This window comes from Herpailurus yagouaroundi, unplaced genomic scaffold (assembly GCF_014898765.1).
Source record: "Herpailurus yagouaroundi ecotype Mexico unplaced genomic scaffold, PumYag 181, whole genome shotgun sequence".
In the NCBI taxonomy this organism is placed as follows: domain Eukaryota; kingdom Metazoa; phylum Chordata; class Mammalia; order Carnivora; family Felidae; genus Herpailurus; species Herpailurus yagouaroundi.
The window spans coordinates 32608618-32619867 of NW_024412412.1; the positions used below are offsets into that span (position 1 = coordinate 32608618).

At 44.4% G+C, this 11250-nt stretch overlaps 1 protein-coding gene across 3 annotated transcripts in view; it reads right to left on the reverse strand.

Annotated features, from left to right (window-relative positions):
- The window catches only part of DOCK5 (dedicator of cytokinesis 5), a 224963-nt gene extending 213719 nt beyond the window's left edge, over window positions 1–11244 (reverse strand). For all 3 annotated transcript variants that reach the window (XM_040490247.1, XM_040490248.1, XM_040490249.1), the window contains exon 1: window positions 11167–11244. In XM_040490247.1, the coding sequence (XP_040346181.1) occupies window positions 11167–11209 (43 nt within the window). In that variant the 5' untranslated portion in view covers window positions 11210–11244. The remainder of the gene's footprint in view (window positions 1–11166) is intronic.
- Window positions 11245–11250: the final 6 nt, after the last annotated feature.

Consider the following 11250-nt stretch of genomic DNA (forward strand, 5'->3'; position numbering starts at 1 on the left):
CTGCAGCAACACAGGTGGACTTTGAGGGCATTCTGCTAAGTGAAGTAAGTCCGACGGAGAAAGAGAAATACTGTATGATCTCACCTACATGTGGAACCTAAAACAAAACAAAACAAAACAAAACAAAACAAAACAAAAGGAACTCATGCATACAGAGAAGAACCTGGTAGCTGCCAGAGGTGGGGGATGGGTGGTGATTGAAAGGCACAAACTTCTGATTCTAAAATAAGACTTGGGGATATCATGTACAGCATAATGACTACAGTTAAGAATACTGTATTGTCTGGGAGCCCGGGTGGCTCAGTCGGTGAAGCATCCAACTCTTGATTTTGGCTCAGGTCATGATCTCACGTTTCGTGGGATGGAGGCCCACATCAGGTTCTGCACGGACAGCACACAGCCTGCTTGAGAAGCTCTCTCCCCTCCCGCCTGCCCCTCTACAGCTCGTACTCTCTCTCAACATTTTTTTTTCTTTTTTGAGAGAGGGAGAGGGAGAGAGAGAGAGAGAGAGAGAGAGAGAGACAGAGCATGAGCGGGGGAGAAGCAGAGAGAGAGGGAGACGCAGAATTCAAAGCAGGCTCCAGGCTCCAAGCTTCCAGCACAGAGCTCGATGCGGGGCTCAAACTCACAAACTGCGAGATCATGACCTGGGCCAAAGTCAGACGCTTAACGACTGAGCCACCCAGACACCCCCAAAATAAACATTTTCCTAAAATAACACAAAAATTTTTTTTAAAATGCTGAAAGTTGAGAGTAGATATTAAAAGCCCTCATCACAAGGAAAAACTTGTAACGCTGCGTTACAGTTGGATGGATGTTAACGAGACTTACTGTGGTGATCCTTTCACGATATATACACTTTACGTGGTACACGCGAAACGACCATGATGTTACGTATCAATTATATCTCAGTAAAAAGGGGGAGAAGATGATTTCATAGGAAGATCTTATTTACACCAAAACCTCCACCTAGAAAAACCACAGGGAAGACGGGCATTTTCCCTTTCGGACTGAGCAGGATACAACGACTTGTCAGATCCCTAAGCAGACATATAAAGACATGTGCGCTATCCAGTTATAAAGAGAAAGGAAGCAGCCGGAAGACAGCAGGCTGAAACACACATCGGCTAGTAGCGGTGTGATTCCGGTTACTCACTTTATACCTCCGGGGCATATTTTTGCAATGAAATGAGGGTGTTAGCCAAGAGGTGATGGATGCAGAGAGAATCCAGCCCTTAATATTTTATGATTCTATACACAAAAGGGCAAAGCTGTCAGATTTTTATAACTGTGTTATGACTTATAACCGATCTCCAGCAGGAAAGTCTGAGGAGTGAGAACCCTATTGCTTCAGACTCACACAAACTATAGCACATCCTGCCCCAGGTACGTAGGTAACCAGTCAGCGGGATGCACTCTTACTCTTGGCGGAGTCAGCAAAGAGCTATTTTCAAGAGGGAATTTATCTCTGCTATGATTTCTTTTCCTCATGTTATTATAAAACATAGAATAGTTACCCCGGGTTCTTCTGGCGCCCCCGGGGGGGGGGGGTCCAAATATGGCATCTGACATGAACAGTCCCTGAGTTTAATGGGGTGTGGAAAAGCAGGAGCAAATGGCACAATCTGGAAAGGTGGATCCATGAATATTAAGCCATTGGAACAATAGCAGCTTTGCGATGGCATAGAGCTTTGTGGAGGACAAAGGCCACTCTTGTCTCTGGCTTGGGAGCTGGTTGCCAGCAATTCAGACAATCGGTGGAGTCCCGGCTGCCAGCCCAGGCTCCCAGAGGACGTGGCCTGGCCACCACTTGCAAAAAATAAAATTAACACAGCCATCCTCTCCTTTCCCTTACTCACCAAAATCTCTATTTCAAACTCATTTCTTAGCTTGATCTCAAAAGCACTTTTTTAAACTTAAAAAGACCGTTACTCCTAAAGTATGCTGGGGGCGACTTATAAAACAATGTCAAAGGTCTCCCAAAGGATTTGTTACGCCTTTAACACCCACAGACAGGAGACATTTCATGAGTGGTTTTACCCATTTGATGAGGGAGAAAACTACTTTGCCCTCCTTTCAAACACTTAGTGAAGAACAAACTACGTGACCTCGGTCAATTTCCTGAAGCACAAACTACCCGACCGTCGTCAATTTCCTGGGCCACAGATACAGGTCAAATTCTATTACAATTCCATGATTTCTTCTCAATTTAAATGAGTGGTAATAGAAGTGATCTGTGTTCCTTTTTTTTTTTTTTTTTTACTCTTTGACAGTACTAAAATATTTGGTATGTGTAGAGTTGTAATTGTTGTTACACTGAATATTGCTGGGAATGAACTAGAAGTTAGAAAAATTTCCCTTCATGGAAAACTTCATTGCAATGAGATCTGAGTCCTTTCCCCCCAAACTTCATTGGGTTGTCTCTTAATTTTTAGATGAGGAGAGACCACGAGTTCATTTAAGTTGAAAGGTATGACTACCACAAAAAGCATTCTGTAAATCTGGACAAACTAAATCCTGAGTAACTACTCCCTTTGCTGCAAAGCCCCGAGCCCATACTCTAAACTGCTTCTTCCTCACCACATTACTAGGGATCTCGTATCTTTTTCTTTTAATTACCCTGTGTACAATACATACTGTCCTTATTGTAATGGACCTCAACTCCTTTTTAGTAATAGAAGGAACAAATGAGTTTAAAAGCGTTCTTTCACTAGATTCCACGTCGTTTTTCTCCCTCGACTCACGTGCTCATGAAAGCGCTAATCCAATGACTCAGAACCTCCTAAACCCTATTTACCACAGCGGTCAAGCTTTTTCTTTCCACTTAGCCAATCCTACAATGCACCTTCCTCCTGGAAGCCTCCAAGGCATCATTTAGGATTTCAATTCCTCTCCCACACCACAATGTTCACACAACCCTCTGCTTAAGCCATTTATTAAATCTATTTTATCTATTATTTAAATGTTCCTTCTCCCACCATTTTTTATTACATCTCACTGGAAGGATGCATATGGCAGTATATTCTGCAGCCTGAAGAAAACTCCCTCTTACCGCAGACAAGACAAATTTAGGTAGATGATGGATTCAGCATTCATATATCACTTCATTTATTTATTGAGTGTTGGCCATGTGCCGGCACTGGAGTTCACTGATGAAAAAGACAAAGTTCCTGTCCGCATAACCTCACATTCTAGTATGAGAGACAGGCAGTAAACACAATCAAATAAATAGGACAGGGGCGACTGGGTGGCTCACTTAGATGAGCGCCCGACTCTGGGTTTCGGCTCAGGTCACGATCTCATGGTTTGTGGGATCGAGCCCTGTGTCGGGCTCTGCTTGGGACTCCGTGTCTCTCTCTCTCTCTCTCTCTCTCTCTCTCTCTGTCTGTCTCTCTCTCTGCCCCTCCCCTGCTCGTGCATGCTCTCTCTCTCAAAATAAGTAAAACATTTTAAAAATACAAATAAATACGACAATTATATGAAGTAAAGAGAAATGTCAATAGACATTGAGAGGTGTGGGCAGGCAAGGCGTGGGCAAAGACAATATGTAGTACCTTAAACTAAGTTTCTCAGAAGCATCTAAGGAGGGATTATTCTAACTGATTCCATCTTTAATTCTCTATTTTATCTAACTACAGTTGATGCTTATTATTTGCAGATTCTGTATTTCTGCATCCTCCTACTTACTAAAATGTATATGTAGCACCAAATGAATACTCCTGGCACATCCACGGTCACTCTCAGATGTGTGCAGAGGGGCAAAACGTAACCCACAAGTTCCCATTTGAGGTCGAACGAGGTGACCGCTGGCCTTTTTGTTTCAGTCCTCGTACGGTAAACAAGTTTCTTTTTTGCAGTTTTTAAATGTGCAGTTTTAAATTTAGTGCCATTTTTTTTTTCACTTTGTGCTTTTTCTTAATGATTTCACTATTATAAAACGGACCCCAAGCACCGTGCTGAAGTGCTGTGTAGTGTTCGTAAGTGCAAAAAGGCTGTGATTTGTCTACTGGAGAAAATACATGGTTAGATAAGCTTCACTGAGGCTTGTTGATAGAGTGCTGGTGGCCATGAGTTCAGTCTTAGTGATCAACCATGTAGAGTAAATAAGGTCTTCAAATCGTTTTTCTTAATTTTTAAAAAACTTTTTAAATTTACATCCAAGTTAGTTAGGTATGTGCAATAATGATTTCTGGAGGAGAATCCAGGGATTCATCCCCTACGTATAACACCCAGGGCTCATCCCAACAAGTGTCCTCCTTAATGCCCCTTGACCATTTAGCCCATCCCCCCACCCACAACCCCTCCAGCAACCTTGTTTGTTCTCTGTATTTAAGAGTCTCACGTGTTGTCCCCCTCCCTGATTTTATGCTATTTTTGCTTCCTTTCCCTTATGTTCATCTGTTTTGTATATTAAATTTCTCATATGGGTGAAATCATAGGCTATTTGTCTTTCTCTGACTAATTTCACTTAGCATAATACACTCTAGTTCCATGATGTTGTTACAAATGACAATTATTTCATTCTTTTGGATTGGCAAGTAATATTCCATTGTGTGTGTATACGCACGCACACACACGCACACACACACACACACACCCCACATCTTTATCCATTCATCCATCGATGGACATTTGGGCTCTTTCCCTACTTTGGCTATTGTCGATAGTGCTGCTATAAACATGGGGGTGCATGTGTCCCTTTGAAACAGCACACCTGTCTCCCTTGGATAAATGCCTAGTAGTTCAACTGCTGGGTCATAGGGTAGTTCCATTTCTAATTTTTTGAGGAACCTCAATGTTGTTTTCCAGAGTGACCGCACCAGCTTGCATTCCCAGAAGGTCTTTATCTTGAACAGAAACACACATAAAATAAGGTGTGTACTGACCAGATGATGAAAATGTGACCAGAGGCTCACAGGAACCTGACCTTGAATTTTCCCTGAGAGCAATGGTTCAGTATTCGCCGAGCCAGTGTTCCCGGCCGCTTTATAAAACATCAACTACCACAAATAATAAGAATCTACATCACGTCGTGGAGAAAATTTCAGCTGGGCATCAGCCTGCTCCCTCCTTGACAGTATCTTGCCAGACGCCCAATACACTGCTGTTTTATTTTTGTTGACTTTCTTTTCACAGTTGCTTTTCTTCTATGGCACGCGCTGCCGGTCCTCCTTGAATGGTAGCAGCGTCGGATTTTTTTTTTTTCCAATAATTGTTTTCAGTAAAAATGAAAAAAAAAAAAAAAGGCAGCAACATACAGAAAAGATGACGTGGAAAACAGATGAGGCAAATGGGTGTGGATGGGCATCAGACATGAAACTGCTTCACCGGGGGACCTGGGCATGCAGAGATCACGGTAACAATGACCGACTGAAGCTTGGGGAAACATATGGAGTAGATTACACGGCCACAGATGAAAAATTCATCCTCCAGGAACCTCAGTTTTCTTATCGGGAAAAGGGGACAATAAAGGAGAATCACAAGATTATCTCGATTGAGTGGAATAACATGCAAAAAAGCAGAGCTGAGACTGTTTGGTCTTGGAAACCCTTTTCACTCTTAGAAGTTACTGAGAACCCCAAAGAGCTTTTGTTTATGTGGGTTACATCTATCAGTATTTACCATTATTAGAAAGTAAAACAGACACTTTACACTTGTGTAACTAATTTAAAATAATCATAATAAACCTGATGCATGTTAGCAAAAGTACCTCTTTTTTTTATGAAGACGTATTTTTTCCAAATAACAACACTTTTCTAAACAAAAACACTTAGGAGCGGCAAGGCTTTGCATCTTTGTAAATAAATGTTTAAATGTCTGCCTTCACGAAAGGAGTTGGATTCTCCCACTGCCTTCAGCATTCAATCTACTGCGATATCACACTTCATGTAGTCTCTGGGAAGCTGTACTGTATCCTCGTGAGAGGGTACAGTGAAACAGGCCAATAACAGGCTCAATATTACTGTCAAAAAAGTTCTAGTCTCATGAACCCGCTGCAAATATCTCCAAGACCCCCACGTGTACCTGGAACATTCTGAAGTAAAGGATTTAGAGCAGTTGCAAAGTAAACTCATCATAAATAGTAATTCTCTAGGGCGCCCGGGTGGCTCAGTCGGTTAAGCGGCCGACTTCGGCTCAGGTCATGATCTCGCGGTCCGTGAGTTCGAGCCCCGCTTCGGGGCCTGGAGCCTGTTTCAGATTCTGTGTCTCCCTCTCTCTGACCCTCCCCAGTTCATGCTCTGTCTCTCCCTGTCTCAAAAATAAATAAACGTTAAAAAAAATTTTTTTTGAAAAAAAAATTAATTCTCTATTCCCTTTATCCTTAGCCTCAATGTTACAACACAAACACCTTAGGGCAAAGACTTCTTCAGCTGTGTATCTAGCAGCATCATACCTCCTCTAGACACATGACCAACAAGTGTTACTGTTGTTGCTTATTCTGGTTGCGTAACTAATTAGCTGTGTGATCTTCAGCCAAGGATTCTTCATCTGTGTTCAAATTCAGAAATCCACGGACTTGAAAAGGGGAAAAAACGCAGCTCTATTTTCTGACACTCAGCCATCACTTTAATGATGACCGTGCACAATAAACCCCCACTGGCACCAACTGAAAGCGGAGGTGTTTTCAGATCGTATCATGGTTTACGGCAGATATCTGGAAACACCATACATGCTCATCACGAATTCAAAAGTATAGTAGTTATTAGACCTGCAACTAGGTCTTGTTATTTAGTGGATTAATAATAAGCACATATATTACAACATCACAAATTTGGAAAAATATCTTAACAGCTGTATTTCAATACAACTGAGTTTCATTTTCAATCCTTCATAGGTGACTTTATTCTAAGAAAACGATCCACTGGCTTAACCAGATGGCCTAAGGAGTTTATGCAATCAAAAGGCTGCCCGGTGTTAAGCAATTCACTTTACCTCTTTAGACACCAAGTTCTTCTCTTTAAAAGGAAACCGGACTATTTATTCTCTGAGACCCTCCCCTCAAGAGCAGGACCGGAACCCACAGCACACCTGAATGCATTAACAAACAGCTGCAAGAACCTGTTTTCAATTTTTACACCAGCATCTGAGAGTCTACTCGACTGAGCTGAATGCTTTTAGATTAATGGGGCCAGGCTGCACCAAACAGATGAAGAGCTAATGGTGAAAGCAAAGATTCTCCCACAGTATCTTTTATCACATTATAACGATATAGATCACAAATAAACAAACAATAATGAGTCTGCAAAAAAAAAAAAAAAATCCACGATCAATACAATTTGGGACTGTTATTGATATAAATGGCTTGTTTGGAATAGATTTAAACACAAATCGGGGGCACCTGGGTGGCTTAGTCGGTTGAACGTCCGACTTCGGCTCAGGTCACGATCTCACGGTCTGTGGGTTTGAGCCCCGAGCCCTGCGTCAGGCTCTGTGCGGACAGCTCAGAGCCTGGAGCCTGCTTTGGATCGATCCCGTGGATCCCCCACTCTCACTTTTGTCTCACTCTGTCTCTCAAAAATTATAAATAAATATAAAAAAAAATAAATAAAAGATTTAAACACAAATCTTTCCAAAATCAGAAGAGTGAACCCCTGGGTATATATCACTAATGTTGGCCTTAAATCTAAATAAAAGTGGGGCTCCTGGGTGGCTCAGTCAGTTAAACGTCTGACTATTTGATTTGGCTCAGGTCATGATCTCACAGTTCCTGAGTTTGAGCCCTGCGTCGGGCTCCCACTGTCAGTGAGAGGCCTGCTTGGAATTCTCTCTCTCTCCCTCTCTCTCTCTGCCCTGCTCCCGGGGGGGGGGGGGGGGGGGGGGGGAGGGCGAAACAAATGGACGGTTAAAAAAAAACAACTAAATCTAAATAAAAGGGTTTGTACCCCCATATCGTCAAACAGAAAACATTCGAGAAAGAAAGAGGGAAAAAAAAGAATAAAGGAAAAGAAAGCAAGAAAGAAAAGAGAATTTTCTAGGGCTATGGGGAAAAGCACCCTGCTTCTAAGCACTTGGCACAGAGCACTTCGCACTGGGATACTAATGGACTAGAACTTTAAAGAAGAAGTCTACTTGTCCTCTCACTTGATGACACAGATAACACACATGGGTCTTTTAGGCCCTCCTAATGCTAGAGACTGAGCCAATAGAGCTACGTTTAAGAACTAAGAAAGCCCAGACAGATTGCATTTCAGTCCCCATAGAAAAATCTAGGCTATGTCAGGAACAGCCAACAGTGGCACCAAGATAATATAAGAGTGGAGACTGCTAACTTCACTGAGCAAAATCCAAATGAAGATCAAAGTGCTACCCTCACACAGAGTAGCTGTGAGTCATTAAAATGCTTCAAAATGGCTATCATATGGTTTCCTTCACCCAGAAACGCAACCCGACCAGCAGACATTTGTAAGTGATGACTATCCCCAGAAAAGTCCAACAAGCCAATTTTCCTAATTATATTTAAATGAGTCTGTCTACTCTATGCTTCCTTATTTATTCCACAGCACATTTTTTCACTTGCAAAGATAAAGACAGACGGAAGGTTGTCACTTCACACGTTTAACTGAACAAAAAAAAAACCCTCATATTGTGGTGGATTGGCGGGGGTGGGGGAGGGGGTTGAGAAACTGCATTACATCATCACAGAAACTAGGTTAGGGCTTCATAACGTCACCTCAACACCAAGGACAAGCCGTTAGGACTACATGCTCCATACCTGGTATTGGGACTGGGATACAAAGCCATAACCTTCTGATTCATTGAACCCAAGGATGAAAGGATACTTAAAATATGGTGCAATGTAATGACTATAAGGAGAAAGTTGGGCTCAATTTAGACTTTACCCTGTAGGCCAAGGAAGGCTTCTAAGCAGGGAGGGAGGTGTTAGGAACAACAGGGGGGTTTAGGAATAAACAATAGTGATTTATCTTCTCGGCTAACCTGCCTAACAGTGGGTCCTTTTGTCAAGCCAAGATTAATCAGAATCTATGATGTCTAGTAAAATAAGTGTGCCAAATTATATCCTGGGGTAATTTTGCTACCCCTTTTGCCCTGGGAATGCAATTCACATACTTTTCTTGACTGATGATAAATAACTGGGTAACCTGACTCCACAACAGGAAAAAAACACATTAAAAAGAAAACATATCACAGTTGCTCCTATGACTATGGCAATTAAAACATTTGGGGGGTGCTTGGGTGGCTCAGCCGGTTACATGTCCGACTCTTGGTTTCAGCTCAGGTCCTGATCTCCAGGTTTCCTGGGTTCGAGCCCCGTGATGGACAGCCCCACCGACCCTGTGGAGCCTGCTTGGGATTCTCTGTCTCCCTCTCTCTCTGCCCCTCCCCCACTCACTATATCTGTTTCTCTCAAAATGAATAAACTTTAAAAAACGAAAAAAAAAATGTAGGGCGTGTGGTTGCATTCATTACATGAAAGTCATGATAGTTGGGGTTCCTGTTATACAAAATTAGAAGTGATAACTTTGTAAGTAAGAACTGATGATTACGCATTGCTAAATATGCTTTAATTTAGTAGTACTCTGTAACACTCAAAAATAAAGACATTGATTCCATCTATTTCAATCATTTCACTCCCATAATACTGGTTACTTAACTAACTGGCACCTGTCTGAAGCCTCATGACCAAATTAGGACCAGGTAGTGTCGGGCAGAAGAAACACCCACTCATTTCTGAGTTGCCACGGGAGAGTGCAATGATTCTAAGTAAAATTTAAGAGGGAGAAAAGGTTTTTTTGTAATAGAGGCAATACACACACACACACACACACACACACACACACAGAGTATATATTATTATATATGCAGGGACATACACACATAAAAGGTCACAATTAAGAACATTGTATAGTGAATGTTAGAGGGCGTGTTTGTTGTTTTTGTAACTGACTCGTGGTTACAGAGTTGCAAAGCACCCAGAGGCTGCTACGCTTATCTCCGAAAAGGACTTCATTGTCAGAAAGCACAGAATAGCACAGAAGCACAGACGACCAGGTTCGGGGACCACTCCCTACTAACCGAGGCGAGGGAAACACGGCGGCAGGGAAGGGACTCAGGTGTAAGATTAAATTACAAATACGCCAAATGAATGAAGCTGCGAGGAAGTGATAAAATCCTCAACACGCACCACTGTGTCTATTCTAGGTAATCGCCCCGCGAAGGGCAGCGTTTCCAAGAGACCTCAGCAACCTCACTGCGGGATAAACACTGCAAGGACCACGGTTCTTCATCTGGCTCAAAACCAGGCACAGCCAGTGTTTTGGGTCCAAAACGACACGACAGCAACCCCTCCGCGGGTCGTGGGGGGCTCTCCAGCACCGCCGTTTAGGAATGCCGAGTGCCTAGCCAGGACCTGTCAAAGTTTTCTTACTAAAATATCCTCATCTCCTCCCACGATGACACTCGGGGCTCGGAAGGCAGTCTTCCACCCGCTCGGGGCACGCTCCGTTGAGGACGGGCGTCTGCACGATCAGCCCCCGGGGACAGGCACCCCCGATCCCTGGTCACACACTTCCTGTCTCTTCCCTCACGTGCCCCCCACAACTTCGGTCTCCCATTCAGTTTCCAACTGTTACCAAGGTCCCAGTCCCTGGAGGAAAGGGGGGCAGGCGGCTTTCTAATCCCCAACTCCTCACTCTGGAGCATCAGAGAGAGCCCAGGGAGGGAGAAGGGAGAAAGCCCTGGATCCGCGAGCGGCACCCGCGTTCCGCCGACGGCGGCGGGTTAGAAACTACTCAATGAAACCCCAAGGCTGGGGAGGAGAGACGCGAGCGCCCAGCCCGGTGCCCCAAACCGACAGCAGGCGAGCGCTCGTTTTGTTTTTTCCTTTTTTTTTTTTTTTTTTTTTTTTTTTTCTGACGTCTCCCCCGTGCCCAGCGCTGGCGCTTTGGACTCGGGAGCCGGATTTCCAGTCCCGGAGCCCGAGTGCACTTCCAGCCACTCCGATTCCCCAGACCCGGAGCGACGTCCCCCTCGGGGAACGGCCGCCGCGGGAGCCGAGCCCCGCCCGCGCCCGCGAGGGCAGCGGGGACCCGACCCCGCTCCCGGGCAGCGCGCGTACCCACCGGCCCGGCGTCCACCGCCCAACTTTGCGCCGCGGAGGGCCGCCCCCGCGAACTCCGCGGCGGCCGGGGTGGGGCGAGCACTCACCGACCCCGTACTTCTGCCTCTTGGTCGGGATCCAGCGGGCCATGGCGGCGACCTCGCCCCGCGGCGGCGGCGGCTGCGGCGGCT